At 49.8% G+C, this 15,652-nt stretch overlaps 1 protein-coding gene across 2 annotated transcripts in view; it reads right to left on the bottom strand.

Annotated features, from left to right (window-relative positions):
- Positions 1 to 15,652, bottom strand: part of Grk5 (G protein-coupled receptor kinase 5) — a 194,256-nt gene that overhangs the window by 31,842 nt on the left and 146,762 nt on the right. For both annotated transcript variants that reach the window (XR_006151020.1, XM_042701422.1), the window contains exon 5: positions 122 to 222. Coding sequence is in view for 1 of the 2 variants with exons in the window: in XM_042701422.1 (XP_042557356.1) it covers positions 122 to 222 (101 nt within the window). In the remaining variant the exon portion in view is untranslated. The remainder of the gene's footprint in view (positions 1 to 121; positions 223 to 15,652) is intronic.

The raw sequence follows: 15,652 nt of genomic DNA, 5'->3' as shown, positions 1-15,652 counted from the left end.
TAAACATCAGCTCTCGCTGTTGTCCCCCAGCTCTTTGATGACTGGTTTTGTCACATACGTTGCCGCAGCCTGGGGAGGAGGGAAGGGCCTTCCAGGTGGGCCAGGTAGGCAGAGAACTTACTGTGCACAGGGGGAGAAGAGTTCTTTGCAGGGTCTTTGCAGGAGCTTTGCCTCTGTCTGGGAGATGAGGTCTTGACCAACTTGGGTGATGAAAACTGGGGACTGGAAGGCAGAAAGAAATGGAAGCAGTCAGTGAAGAATGAGAAACTGAGAGGCTGGGGCTGCCCCAGCCAAGTAACCAATCAGACCCAAGGTGACAGCTATGGCCCACAGCCATGGCCATCTACCTCCTGTTCCCACACCAGGCTGTGTGTGGACAGTGGTGGTGTGGGGAGGTTGCTAAGCCAGAAGACTATGCATGAGCCATGAGATAGAGTGAGATTTCTTGCCCTACCAAGGCCCCCCTGAGCCTCATTTCTCATTTGCACAATGATGGCGCCTGTGGTCGGGGCCCCTATTCAGAACTGACAAGGTGTGCAAAGGCTCACAGTTCATCCACAGGCCCTCACTCAGCCTGCAGTCCCCTGGCCACCCGGGTCCCTTTCCTCCAAAGGTGAAGGGGAATACCTAGGCAGGCCTGAGGTTGAGGAATGGGAGCGTTCAGCATGGGAAAGAGTGGGAGGAGTGGAGTGCTCACTAGGGTTGGAGGATGGAGTTTGTGGCTGTCCTGGTTAGGCTCTGAAGTTGGCAGACCTGGCTTGAGTCCCAGCTCTGCTACAAAGGCTGTGGGGCCTTTGTCTTTACTGCTTGGCCTCTGTTCTCACCAGGATACTAAGGAGTATGTTTCTTTCAGAAAACAAACAAACAAACAATGAGAGCTTCAGTACAACATCGGGTCCAGATGTGGGCACAGAGTAGCAAGCCTGAGACCAGGGCCACCGCTGTCATCTCACTCCTGTAGGCCAGAGTATTTGAGGTTTGAAAGGATGCCCCGAGTCTCTGTGTCCCATGCAGGAGCCGCAGCCACCTGTGGGAGGCGCCCCTCCCCGGGTGGCCTCATCAACCATCCCCTCCTTGCCATTCAGCCTCGCCAGCTGCTCCCAGGGTCTGACTCACTAGCTGGCCTTCGGGGTGGGTTTTTAATAAATTGCAGGGAAATTTGAGAAAATTGCCAGGAGTGGGCTCAGAGAGATGGGCATAAACATGTCTTTCTCCCCAAAGGATGCTGAAACCAGAAAGGCCTGCTTGCTCTCCCACCATGGGGCTGAGGCCTGGGCTAAGTCTGCTGGGTGGTGCCTGCAAGGGGTTTCGTGCCAGGGGTGGCGGGGGAGGCTACGGCAGTTGGCAGGTCCTTGCTGAATGAAATCAGGCTCATTTTCTATTCCCCAGGGCTCTGAACGCCCGAATTCCTTTTCCAGCCCCACCCTCTCTGTGGGCTTATTGTGCCCTTGAGTTTCCCTCCTGAGTGGAGCCTGAGAAGCTCCAGCCTGGTGGGGGTAGCTACAGAAAAGTTGCCATACCGTTTATACCAAGCACTGGACTACAGCATTTGTCCCATCAGTTTGCCATGGCTGTCCTGAGCAATGGCAGCCCCTTCCTGCCTCTATCCACCCTGCCCTGGATCGTTCTTGCCTTCCAATGCAAACAACTTGGGCTTCTCAACCAACAGCTGCCTTCCTGCAGAGAAGATGCCCTGGCCTGGGCACTAGATGGGAGCGACTCCAGAGACACCCCAAGGTTCCTTTGAGATGTGCAAATTGAAGACTGGGGTTGTTTGCTTCTAAGATGTAGGGGAATGTGCGGGGGTTGTGGCAGGTTTTAGTGATCCCGGGCTGCCTTAAAGCAGTCAGACATGAAGACAAATCATGGCTGCGGGCAAATCCTCGGGAGAAAGTCTGGAAGGGAGGGTGCTGTGCCTGGCACCAAGCAAAACTCACAGCATATTTGTTAACCGGCAAGATGATAGAATGTGTTGTGCAGGATACAACCTTGAGCCCAGTGTGAGTCAGCAGAAGACCACACAGCGACGCTGAGTGTGTGGGCTCTGTGGGGATGGATGCAACCATTTCTTGGATCTGAGGAGGAAGGACAAGAGTTTCCCACCTGTTTGCACTGGGAGGCAGGGATCTGCCTTTGTGCTCACCCAAGAGGATCCAACCCACCCAGCACAGACCCAGCTGGGGGCTGGCAGGGGTGGGTAATGCCAGTGGGGTCCTTGACTTCAAGTACCTAGTCTCCAGCAAGACATAAGTAATACATAAGGAACTACCCTGACAGGAAAGTTCTCACAGCCTTTGGAGATGTGTGGTGATATATAAAATAGGTTAGCTAGAACTCAACAGTTTTTCATTTTCTTTTCCTTACCACCAAACTTCTCTTTCACTGCCAAAGGCAATTCATCAACAGACCCAACATTGACAAGTAAGATAAATAATTGATAATAGTGATTTGCATATGTTGAAACCAACCCCTAGTCCATAATGCATGGAACTCCATCCATGAGTTATTTAATCCATAAGATGGCTCTAGAAGGTATTATTATGATGATAATTTTGCAGATGAGGAAACTAAAGTTCAGAAAGGTAAAGAAAGCTTCCCAAGGGGCTGGGAAGGTGGCTCAATGGTAGAGCACTTGCCTTGCATGCATGAGGCCCTGGGTTCCATTCCTTAGCATCACATAAGCAGAAAAAAAAAGCCAGAAGTAGTGCTGTGGCTCAAATGATGGAGTGCTAGCCTTGAGCTGAAGAGCTGAGGGACAGCGTCCAGGCCGAGTTCAGGCCCACGACCGGACCCCCCCCCCCCCGAAAAAAAAAAAAAAGAAAGCTTCCCAAGATCACCCAGCTAGGAAGTAGCAGAGAGGGGATTTGAACCCTGGGTGACTGAGTCTCAAGTGAGACTGATTGAAGTTGGTAAGCTGTCTGGACCCATGGTCCCCTCCTATTCCTCCACCTTAGCTGCTGTGCCTGTGCAGCCAGTGTGAAGACCGGCAGAGGCAGGTGGTGCTGCTCATGTAGACAAGCCCTGGCTCACCAAGATCATTATGGGCTGGGGCATTTGGGAAAGGATTCATGGAGGACAGAGTCCGGGCAAAGCAGACATTGGTCCAGACTTCTCAGTCCTCGCTGGCCTACCACTGGACGGCCAACTTTGCTGTCCTTACTGTTCTTCCCAGAGTCTAGAGGTATCCCACTGCCCAGGCAGAGCACAGAGTTAGAGAGCCAGTAATAATGTCACTGGTTTAGTGACCACGGCTTTAAAATCAGCCTCCAAGCTTGACATGAAGGATTAAGTGATTAGAACCAGATTCCCATAATAGTGACTTGAGGGAGTGCCAACTTTGCCAACAAGAGCTGTTGGTCAGGGTAAGATTGGAATGGAAACCTGAGTCTGCCAAGGGGCATGAGAAAAGACACAATGTTGGTCCCTGACTCTGGCCTGCAGTGCTGGGGCTTGCTGCCTCCTCTGCCAGACCCACTCTGCTCTTCCTGGGGCTAATGCCACTGGGTCTGGGGGACCAGCCAGTTCCTGAAGCCCATGTTAACCAAAACATGCCTTTCTGGCAGAAAGAGCTAAAGCGTCCATGGAGAAAAGCCCTTCATGCCACTCTGAAACAGAGCAGGCTCATGGGCATGCGCCCTATACTGTGTCACCCTAATCTTCAACGTGCCAGCCAGGCCAGAGCTCTCGTCTTCTGCTCAACAAGGAAAGGGAGTCCGTAACATCTAGGAGTGGCGCTGGTGATCAGTAACAATGCAGGGCCCTGGAGTCCACAGAACTTCTGCTAGAGGCAGGTCAGGATGGCGGTCTGGCTCATGGAAGAACCTGGGCAATCCTGAAGCTGAGTTTGTATGGCGCTGGATTGATGTGAAAGTGCGGTGGGTTTGGGGTGACTTGCTAGCCGAGGCCCCTCATGGGAAAGCTAATGTTCCCCCATCCCCAGCACTCTTGGCTGTGGCAATGCTTCACCCCTCTCAAGTCTTGACTATAGTGTCAGAACTGGAATAAACCAGGGAATCTCAGGCACTGAGGACAATAGTGGTGGTAGGGAGGTGTGGATCGGGCCTGGGATGAAGCCACCAGATGGTGCTTTACTCAGTACTTAACCTAGGGAACAGAGGCAGATCACTCGCACTCCATGGCCTCTCTGACGCTTAAACACCCACCCTTATAGACAGAGGGATCCAATCTCAAGGGCAGGCTAGCCCAATCCCAGACCAGCCTTGGCCCATTCAGTCAAGGCCAGTGGAGAAGCAGACAGTCCAGGAGGTGGCACTATTGAGTCCCTATGCTATGGGCTTCCCTTTGCAAGCCAAAGAGATACCCTACAGGGAGACTGGCCTAGAGATTTCACCGGGAGCACACTTGAAACAGACACCACAGTACTGCTCTCAGACTGGAGAGCTCAACTTTCACACTAACAGTTGAGGGAGAAATGAGTACAATTCGAGGAAGGCGCTGCATGGGGGAGACTAGATGTGAGAAACACAGGGATGGCCCAAAGGTATGCTATGGTAAAGGCTAACCTTGTCTCTAAGGCTACTGCATCATCAGCCCTGCAGAGGACATTAAGAAAGGTGCTGCCATGGGTGGCCTCAATGGCTGCCCGAGGTGACGGAAGCATACTGTGTCCTGAGTTGGTGAGAAATCCCAGACGTGAGGCTCTCGTTCCTGCATTCATCTCTTATTTCAAGAGGTCAGAATGGAAGTGGGGTCAATTGTCCTGGCTGGTGTCCTTTGAGACAGCTAGAGCTGGAGTGAGATTGTAGGGCCAGAAATGGCTCCTCAAGTTAAACCCCTCCTACACCTCTTCCGTAGCAGTCAACCATTCTTGTTACCCTGGCAATACCCTTGAGGAGGAAAGAAGGAAAGATAGATCTCTAGGGAGGACTCCTAGGAGGTGCACCTCTTCTGCCCATCACAGCAGAGCATCCCACTGCTGGCCTGTGGAGCTGGGACAGACATCTTAGAGTGGGCCATGGGCCTGAGCTCTGGGCCAGCTCTGAGGGAAGGACACAGTTCATCCCAATTTCAGAGGTAAGGCTGTACTGTCAGCTTGTTGGCCCTGGAATCAATCTCTCCGTCCCTACCTTACTACCATAGGTTCAAGAATTCTCCCCTCTTTTCTGGGCTGTTTGGAAGGCCCCTCACAAGTCTTTACTTCTACTTACTCTGTGTTTGGAATCATGACCTCCAAAGAAGTCTCCACACCCCACAGCAATGATGGTTCGCATTGGCTTCTGTGCCAAGTCAAAAGCCTTCTTGGACCGGACCCCAAACAGCCTTCCTTGCTTCCTCTCTCTGCCTTCTGCTTCCAATGCTTTGGTGCTGTTCCTGGGTGACTCTGGTTATTTAGCTTGGGGGCCTCTGCTTGTTCCCTTTAGACAAAAGTCCTTCCTACCCATTGTGGTATGTTTGAATCCCACCCATCCTTCAGGATCTGCCTCCAATATAACCACATCCAAGATAATCCCCAGGCAGGCCAGTTAGGACCCAATCCCATCTCCTAGTTGAAGTCACACAGCTGGTTTGAGGACAAAGATGAGATTCAAACCCTGGCAATCTGGTTTGGAGCCTTATTCCTAAGCAGCATTGTGTCCTTTAAGAATCCTTTAAGAAGCCGGGCGCCGGTGGCTCACGCCTGCAATTCTAGCTACTCAGGAGGCTGAGATCTGAGGATCGCGGTTCAAAGCCAGCCCGGGCAGGAAAGTTCGTGAGACTCTTATCTCCAATAAACTGCTAGAAAACCGGAAGTGGTGCTGTGGCTCAAGTGGTAGAGCGCTTGCCTTGAGCTGAAGAGCACAAGGGCAGTGCCCAAGCCCAGAGTTCAAGCCCCATGACCAACAACAACAACAAAAAAAATCCTTTAAGAAAAAAAACCCGGAAGTGGCACTGTGGCTCAGTGGTAGAGTGCTTGCCTTGAGCTGAAGAGCTCAGGGACAGCGCCCAGGCTAGAGTTCAAGCCTCACAACCACAACAAAGAATCCTTTAAGATCCTTCCTGGATCATGTGTACAAGACAACTTTGGCCTTGAAGAACAAGCCATTTGGAGGCCCACTGGGGCTGGATGAGGAAGTGCAGCAGACCCTACATATGTTGACAAACACTCTTTGTACACAGTGCTGTTGCATGTAACATGTGCACACACATAAACAAGCTAATGTCCAACATATGTTTTGCTTCAACATACAGAAACCTCCCTGAGGAGCTAAGCGCTCATTAGCAGTGGTTCTGCTAGTGGACAAAAGGTCGGCCAGGAGTCTGTCCGCTCTATCTCCAGACGCAAGCACTTAGGCCTTAATGATGTGTATATTTTCGTATGTGGGCAGCTGACATTCCCCATGTAAACTATTTGCAGTTTCCCAATGTAGATAAACTGGGCTTTCAGGAAGGGCTGAACAGGAGGCAGGACAGTGGAAGAACAAGGGTTTCACGGGGTCCTCCTCCTTCCCAGCTGGACCAAGGTGGAGGCAGCCATTTCTTGGGGACTCTCACTTCTCTTCCAGGATGAGGACAGGGGAGGGCCCCTCCCACAACTGTACCCTAGCAACCCCTTAAACCTTCATCTGCGTCAGCCTGGCCGTGGGCGGGGGCAGGGATGGGAATCAGGCGTCCAGCAGGAGCCAGGGCTGGAGGCAGCTCTTGGTGCCAGAGAGAGAGGCAGGCCTGACAGTCACTGGCCCTGGGCAGAGCCGGGCATGTGCTAAGCCCTTTGTATGGGTTCCCCCACAGATCTGTACTTCTGTGCTGTAGGGAAGAATGCTATGAGATGGAGTTGTTGTTCCAGGGTCAGGGACGTGGAAAGTGGGCCCTTAAAGCAGGTAAGAAGCAGAAGGTTTCACGCCCATCTCAGAATGGAGTGCAGGCTCTGCATGCAGTGAACATTCCCTAAGTGCATGCAGACAGCAGTTGGCAATGGTGGATTGAGATTCAAATCCCAGCCTCTCTGGATCCAAAAACCTATAATCTCTTCACTCCACTTTGCTGGAAGGAACTGATGATGTTCTTAGCACACAACAGGTGCTCAATATTATTCCATGTATGTACAGTGTGGAAGATGGAAGATGGAGGTAAATGCCTTCTTAGTGCCTCTGAAGTACCTTCATGGGGTTGTCTGGTCTACCTCTACCTTGGTGACAAGCTAGGTCAGGCATATCTTGGGTAGAAGCTGTGTGCTGGGGAGAACCTGAAGCTGCCCTTGGGAGATGCTTCCTGGGTCGATAGGCTGCCCAGGCTGGGCACTGCCCTGCCTCTCGTGGTTTCACTTACCACCTGAGGACTCTCTTGGCTCCAGCTTTCTAATAACTTCTGCTTTGTTTGAGTAACTGGGACATAGTAAGCTGTCACTTCTGCCAGGAACTTAGAACCATAGTGAGGAGTGTGTGGTGTGTGTAGGTGGTATGTGTGTGTGTGTGTGTGTGCGTGCGTGTGTGTGTGTGCGTGTGTACAGTGGGGAAAATTTCTTCCAACTCCAACTCCTGGTTTAAAGTTAAACGTATAGTATAATCACAACCAGAAGACAAAGGGGAAAGTTTGTTGATCAGCAGCCTCAGAGAGCATTTCCTTGCTTGGGGGTTGATTTAAGGTCTGGCTGACAGGAAGAAAAAGCGCCATTCTTCCACCTTTTTAATCAAAACCTTAGGGTCATGTGTTAGATCACTGCTGTACACCCTCGGGTCTGTCTAGAGCAGTTCCTCCCTGTCCATGACTAGGCAAGAGACACAGTCCACAGCTCCCAACAAGAACAGATCAAAGGAAAATAGGAGGGTTTTGTTTTCCGAGTTACTGCAGAGAAACTGAACCAGCCCAGCCCCAGGCTCACAGGCCAAGTTCCCTCCACTCTAGGTCTGATGTCAACATCCTACAGCTCCCAGCTGGGTCCGGCAGTCAGTCCAGTGAGGGGTGGACTAAAAGGCCTGGGCCTAGTGCCACTCGCAGCTCTGTTGGGCACAGACTCAGCTGGACAGACAGACAGTGGCTGGAGGTTCTTGTGATGGAGGCTAGGAAGCTGACATGTTCTTATGCCACTGGGTAGCTCATTATGAGGCTTACTTCTCACCATGAAGGTGGACCTGGTCTCTCATCAACAGGGGTATCTGAAGCTGAGGAAGCTCAAGCTTCAGGGCTCTGCACACACAGTCCTGCTAGCTACAAGGTGTTCTACACATCTAGAAAATTGAGAACACAGATGCAAAGAACCTGCAGCTCTTAACACTCTTAAGTTTTAAGGCTCCAACCTCAAAATGTCCTTTTGTACATACTATTCTTGTCCTGAAAGAAAAGTCATTCCCCACATCCTTTAAGCATTAGCCCCCACAAGCCTGGGTCTTCGTTGCCAATGCAGAGTGCTCTGTCTATGGACTCTTCTCCAGTGGGCCTCCAGAGTCTGTCTCCTTCCTCTGCTGGTCACCAAGCCCCTGGAACAATGGCACTGGCTCTGCTATCTTTGGCCTTTCTTGATGAAAAGTCTGAAAACCTGGAGTGTGAGCTCTCTAGTGTTTCACGTGGTTAGTGGAGGGAAGGTGGGAACAACAGGCTGGCACTGTGTTTGGAAGTCAGCTGGTGTTTCAGGTCATGTTCCTAATTGCATTACAGCCTAGGTACTGGCCACTACTCTGGCAACTCGTTAACTCCCTTAGGTGTTAAAGAGTGGCATCCTCTGTATTTCTTTGATAGTGGTGGAGCTAGCCTCAAGGATAGCTGGATTCTGCCAGGGTAGGAAGGGACTGCCAAGGGTAGGAACTACACCGAACAGAGTGAGTCCACAGGTTCACTGTCCCTTGAGTGTTCATTTCTGTGCCCAAGTCAGAACTCCAGATCGAGGACTTCAAAAAGGCTAACTCAACACCAATGGCAGGTGTTCAAGGTCAATGAGGACTATGGGCAGCCTCATGGTCCCTCAGTCATCAACACAGATGCCTTGATGACTGAGGTCAGGTTTGACCAAGGTCATGAAAGAAAGGGGTGTGACAGGCAGTGAGGAGACCCTCTTCCATCTTTGGTTCCTGGTGTCTATACACTGGAAATCATCCAAAAGACTAGGGCACAGAAAAAAGTTTAATTTTTCCTTATGGTAAAATGATAGCTTTCAACAGCTTTCAGAGCCTACAGTTACCTCTGAGGACCCCAAAGAGACAGTAAGCTAATGGAACCACCAACCCCACAGCAGGTCACATGATCAGGAAGGGCCTGGAGTGAGCGCTGTGCTGGGAGATGTTGGGGTGGGCATTCCAGCCCTGCTGAGCTAACCCATGGGCCCACGACATCCCCTGTGTAAACAACGTGGAGACAGAACCCTTGAGAAACAGCCATGTCCTCAAAAGGGGATAGGGGAAAGGAGACTGGGCTCAAAAGACCTAGACCCACATTTCCTCTGTTTTTCACAGAAAGGCTGAGGAATTAGGGGTTTTAAACAATGGCAGACTTTAGCCAGGGGCCTGAGACACTTCTAATGAGAACGAAAGGAAGTGACACCACGACCCTGACCCAGACCTCAACCCTTTACGTCAAAGCAAAAGATGGTAATTAACAAAATGAAATGTGCCAGACGTGGAGCAAGGGGTCGGCTGAGTTTTGTCAATGTGATAATTCCTGGTTGTGACCTGGGGGCCCAAAGTCTGTGACCTGAGATGGAGTGCTATTTGCAGAGCTCTCCATGCAGAACTGTAGCCCAGAGCAGCCACTGGACAGTGGTTTTTACACCCTGCTCGCTCTACTCAGACCAATATGCCACCATGTGTGGAGACTTCACAAATGGAGTGCAGGTCCTAAGGGGCTGAGCACAAGGTGCTTACAGCAGGAAGATAGAGTCTCCCAGGCTTTTCGTGAGTGGGCAGCAAGGACACATCCAGCCATTATCTTCTAGAGTGTCCACTGCCCTCATAGTCCACAGTTCCCAAACCAGCTTTTCTCTAGTAATGGGTTCATTCCATGAGTCTTGAGGATGAACAAGGAGCTTAACATACAAGGGATTTACCTAGAACCTCCTTATCCCCCATGAGATATTATTTCTCTGCCCAAGGCCTATGGAATAGAGCCACACAGACAACCAAGCACAAGCATGAGGGGTGAATAGGGTCACACAGGAAGTTGGTGGCACATGGGTACCAGAGATGGGTGGTGCCATAGAGGAGGTTGGTGAAACATAGGCACCATGGATGAAAAGGGCCACATAGGAATTAGGCCAAGCACAGGCACCATGGATGAGATGGGCCACACAGGAAGTTGGTCAAGCACAGGCACTATGGATGGGTAGCATTACACAGGAAGCTAGCCATGAACAGGCACTATGGATGGAAAGGGCCACATAGGAAGTTGGCCAAGAACAGGCACCATGGATGAGAAGGGCCACACAGGAAGTTTGCCAAGCACAAGTACCATGAATGGGAAGGGCCACACAGGAAGTTGGCCAAGCACAGGTACCATGGATGGGCAGCACCACATGGGAAGTTAGCTGAACACAGGCACCATGGATGAGAAGGGCCACACAGGAAGTTGGCCCAAAACAGGCACCATGGATGAGAAGGGCCACACAGGAAGTTGGCCAAGCACAAGTACCATGGATGGGTAGTACCACACGGAAAGTTAGCCGAACACAGGCACTATGGATGAGAAGGGCCACACAGGGAGTTAGCCAAGCACAGGCATCATGATGAGTAATACCACAGAGGAGGTTGATAGAACACAGGTACCATGGATGGGTAGCACCACAGCAGAGGTTGGTGGGACACAGGTACCATGAATGAGGAAGGCCACACAGAAACTTGGCCAAGCACAGGCACCATAGATGGGAAGGGCCACACAGGAAGTTGGCACAGGTCTTACCAGTGTCCTGACCATCCAAGTGAGGCTTGGGTCAGGGGTGTTTTCAGGAAGCTGGCGACTGCCTTCCAGCCACTCCAAAAAGAGGAATTTGGGGCAGGAAATACAATATGCATAGAACAGCCATCAGAGGCAGGGCTAGCTCTACCAGTATGGAAGGGGCCTGCTGTGAGGAACCTCAGCTGGGCACGGCAGGCTCCAGGACATGGGGTGGGGGTGGGAGGTGGCAGCAGAGGATGAGGGACTGAAATGAAATCAGGCTGTGGGCAAAGACAATTTGGTTTCAGGAAAGGAAGGTCAGGAAGATGTCTATTTGAAGGACAATTACATAGTCATTTAAAATGCTGCACAGGGAACCTGTGATGTGAGAAAATGTTGATGACATAGCACACAAGGACACCAGAGACTGAGAACCAGGCTGGGGGCCAAGAAGAGACCAGCCAGCACGGACACGCTTCAGACACCAGCCCTGCCTCACCCTGGGACTAACTCATTCTTTCAGCCGTGCCACTCCTGTCTTCCCCTGGGAAGCTGATTCCAGAGGATATTTTGTCTCTGGTTAAGTTCTGGAAAGACCACACAGTGAAGGAGAAAGACTACAGCCTCTAGACTTGGCCAGACTCTGGTCAGATCCCATCCTTAGTATTATTTCGTTGTTTTTTTATATATGGCAAAATACAAAAGTGACCATTTTTCAAATGTACAATTCAGGCTGGGAAGGTAGCTCAGTGGAAGAGTGCTTGCCTCGCATGCATGCGGCCCTGGGTTCGATTCCTCAGCAGCACATACGCAGAAAAAGCTGGAAGTGGGCTCTGTGGCATAAGTGGTAGAGTGCTTGCCTTGAGCTGATGACATGAGGGACAGCGTCCAGGCCCAGAGTTCAAGCTCCACGACCAAAAATAAAAACACAATTCAGGGGCACTGAGTTAATCATGTCTGCCATCATTACTATCTGTTCCCCAAAACATTGATCTCACTAAACAGAAACTATACCCATTAAACAATAAATGTGTAAATTTACTTTCTGTCTCTATGGCTTTGCCTATTCTGGCCACCTCATCTAAGTGGAATAGATCTGGCTTCTTTCACTTAGAACAATGTTTTCAGAGTTTATCCATGGTGTGCCATATGTAAGAACTTTCATTTTTATGGCTAAATAATATTCCATTGTGTTAGCTTATTCATTCATCTGGTGGTGGATACATTGGGCTATTGTGAATAATGTTTTTATATAAACATTTGCATACAAGTATCTATTGAGTCCCTGTTTGCACTTGTCCCTGTTTCTCTACTATTAGGTAAGGATAAAATAGAGACAATTAACGTCTCCCACCCAGGACTGTAGTGGAGATAGAAGTGATCTAGAAGTCAGACAGCATACAGCAGGTGCTCAGTTAATGCTAATCTCCCACATCCTACATTAAAAACCCCTTTCACTAAAGAAGTATGGGCAAGTTAACAATTCAGTGGTGGACTTAAGTGGTGGATGTCTGGCACTGGCTGTCTTCTCAGCTTCACTGAGGCATCTCGAATGTCTCAGCATGTAGACGCTTACTGGCCCACAAAAAAGAACACCCTTGGGGGAATCTGAGCCCAGCTGCAGGTCAGCCATGATGGAACAAAGAGGAAAATGAATGCAGAAGGATTCCATTTGAGGTCATAGCCATGGATTTGTGGAGGCCCTGGTAAAGAATGTTCTAATTTTCTCTTCTAACCTGTGTCACTGTGTGTGTCCTTGTCTCCCTGGGCCTCTCTTCCTTCATCTAGGAAATGAAGAGCTTTGGCTTAGCTTAATAGTTTTTCAAACTGGGTTCCACAGAACCCTAACTGTACTTATCATCTGAGCCTGATTTTGGGTCGGAAGACTAGAGCAGTCTAGCTCCCAGCCTGGCACAACTTTATCTATTTGTCCTCTAGAAAGTTGTATGTAGAATTGTCAGTAAGTCCCAGGGTAGGTGGCCTTGAGACTCCCTGGGGAGCCGCAGCCTACCCTAGGTGAGCGTGATTCTCATCACTTCAGACTGTATGAGGACTTAGGGAAGTGTGGGATATGAAGTTCCAGGCACACAGTAGTCGCCCCAGGATGCCTAGCAAGCATAACTATGGCTTCATTTCTTTTGAGTTCTCTCTCTGCTGTTTTCCCAAAATTGAAGAGAAGTCTACTTGCTAAGCCTCTAGCTTTTTTTTTTTTTGGTCGGTTGTGGGGCTTGAACTCTGGTCTTGAGTGCTGTCCCTCAGCTTTTCAGCTCAAGAATAGTGCTCTACCACTTAAGCCACAGTGCCATTTCTGGTTTCCTGCGTGGTTTATTGGAGATAAGAGCATCACAGACTTTCCTGCTCGGGCTGGCTTTGAACCGAAATCCTAAAATCTCAGGCTCCTGAGTAGCTAGGATTACAGGTGTGAGCCATGGACGCCTGGCATTTTTTTTTTTTTTAATCTGTACCAGTACTAGGGCTTGAACTCAGAGTCTTGTGATTTTCGTTCTTCTACTTGAGCCACAGCTCCACTCCCAGCATTCTTTTTTGCACTGGTTACTTTTGAGGTAAGGCATCACTTTTTGCCTTGACTGCCATCCTCCTATTTTATGTTTCCTACCATAGCTAGAATAACAGGTGTGTGTCACTGTTCATAGCTATTAGTTGAAAAGGGGTCTTGCTGGCTGGTACACCCTTCTGCAGAAGTAAACTTTGACTTATTGAAAGAAAAAAACAAAAGGAGTCTTGTGAACTTTCTTTCTTTTTGTTTTTTTTTTTTGGGGGGGGGGGGGTCCAGTCGTGGGGCCTGAACTCTGGCCTGGGCGCTGTCCTTCAGCTCTTCAGCTCAAGGCTAGTGCTCTACCACTTGAGCCACAGCGCCACTCCTGGCTTTTTTCTTTTTGCCTATGTGGTGCTGAGGAATCGAACCCAGGGCCTCAGGCATGCAAGGCGAGCGCTCTACCACTGAGCCACCTTCCCAGCCCATCTTGTGAACTTTCTGTCCAGGCTGGTCTTGAATTGTCAGCCTCCTGACCTCAGCTAGGATTACAGGCATGTCACTGCACCTAGCTTCTTGACCTTTCTTTCCAATCCTCTTCCATCCTTAAACCTCTTCCTGGAGCTATGACAAGAAGCTGATGAAATGAAATATAAGGCCCGGCTGCCCTTCCATTTTAGCCAGCCACATAGCCAGAGTCTCCGAGGGTGACGACAGATTCTGAATCCATTGGAGTCATTGGCAGCAGGGAAGAGACCTGTTCTGAGACTGGGTGACAAGGGCCAACAATCTCAGTAGAGATAAAAGGCCAGCCCCAGGGCCTGAAGCTAGATCCCAACTCCACAGGGATAAGCAGTACAGAAAGAAGGGGTTTGCTCAAGCACCCCATGTCTCATGCCCTTGTTGCCCTGGAAATCATTTGTTGGTTAGATGGTTAGGTGGACCTATACTACCTCCTCCAAGGCTACAATTTCCAGGAAGGAATCTGATTCCTGGTTCTGTGTTCTTGTCCTTGTCCACACAGTCTCTACCATCAGTGAACCATCTTTTGCATAAAGACTCATGGATGGGAAGTCAAGAGTCAACCCAGGATTTCCAGAGATGATGAGAGAGGGTTTAGAAGGTTTGGGAACAAAATTAAATGATAATGAAAAAAGTTTCTTCAGTTCAATTCTCGAGCAAGCCTCTAGTCAGTGTGTTATTAACATGTCTCTGACACACACTAAAACAAGAAAGGCAGCTTCTGATCCTCAGACAGACAAAAACAATGCCAATTTTCCCAGCAATGTTTATGCAAGATTCACGAATATTGGTTTTCTAAGAATGTTTCTGATACAAGATTTCCTTTTCAAAATCATTAAGTGAAAACATGAGTTGATCTAAAGGGAAATGTTATGTAGAGAACTGCAGAAATGCCAAAAGCCATGAAGGTTTTATGAGATGCTGATAGTTCAGAGCCCAGATATGCACCTTTTTTTTTTTTAATCATGAGGCTCCAAGGTTACATAGCTGGCCACGGAAAGACTAGGCTTTCATGTGGTCCTGGAGACCAGGAATGTGCTGGGAACCAGCCTGCTCTGGCTTGCTCAGTGGCCTGGTGTGGACACCTGGGGATGGGGAGGAGAGACTTCTAAGGTGGTGCAGACTTCTGAGGTAGAGGTTGCTGAAGTGGGAGAAGGAGAAAGTGAACTTGTAATAATGATTTCTTTACATTCAAGCTCTTCACTTTCAGATGTTTTTCCAGAGCCAAAGAAGCTGCATGGACAGGTTTTTCTTTTGCAGAAGCCACTTGATTGGTAATTTGCCCCTTCACAGGAACAAACTTCCCTGTCTACCCTAACATTGTTTATCTGGCCTGAAGACCTCTGGCAAGAAATACACTCCAAGAGCTGCCTGTGCTGGGAGCTCCTGGCATCCCAGAGGAATGCCAAGGCCGTTTATCTCTCCAGAAACCTGCCTGTCCCTCCTGTCCATCTCCACTGTCCAGGACAACCACACACAGGCATGCGCAAGAGAAGCCACTCGCAAGGTTTGAGCTTCCTTTGGAAACTACTGATAGGACCTAGAGAAAACAGGGAAACTGGGAGCCACCTGCTGTGCCTTGGTCTTCAGGGTGGTGGCTCCTGGGCCCAGTTAAAACGAAGCACAACAAAATGTTCTACAGCTCCCACTCTTGACTCAGGCCACTCAGGGTTGCACTTAAGCCCTGGCCCCGCCATTCTGGATCAACTTCTTCTACCTAATTCTCAGATGCCTGGTCTATAGAATGGGCTAATGCCCTCTGGGGGTGGGAGGAGTCACTGGAAATCAACAAGAAGGTCTGTAAGAAGCCAGTGCCAAGCTGGTATCACAGGGGATCAA

This window comes from Dipodomys spectabilis, unplaced genomic scaffold (genome assembly GCF_019054845.1).
Source record: "Dipodomys spectabilis isolate Male_0828 unplaced genomic scaffold, ASM1905484v1 ptg000289l, whole genome shotgun sequence".
NCBI lineage: Eukaryota > Metazoa > Chordata > Mammalia > Rodentia > Heteromyidae > Dipodomys > Dipodomys spectabilis.
This window is presented reverse-complemented; position numbering and strand designations above follow the sequence as displayed.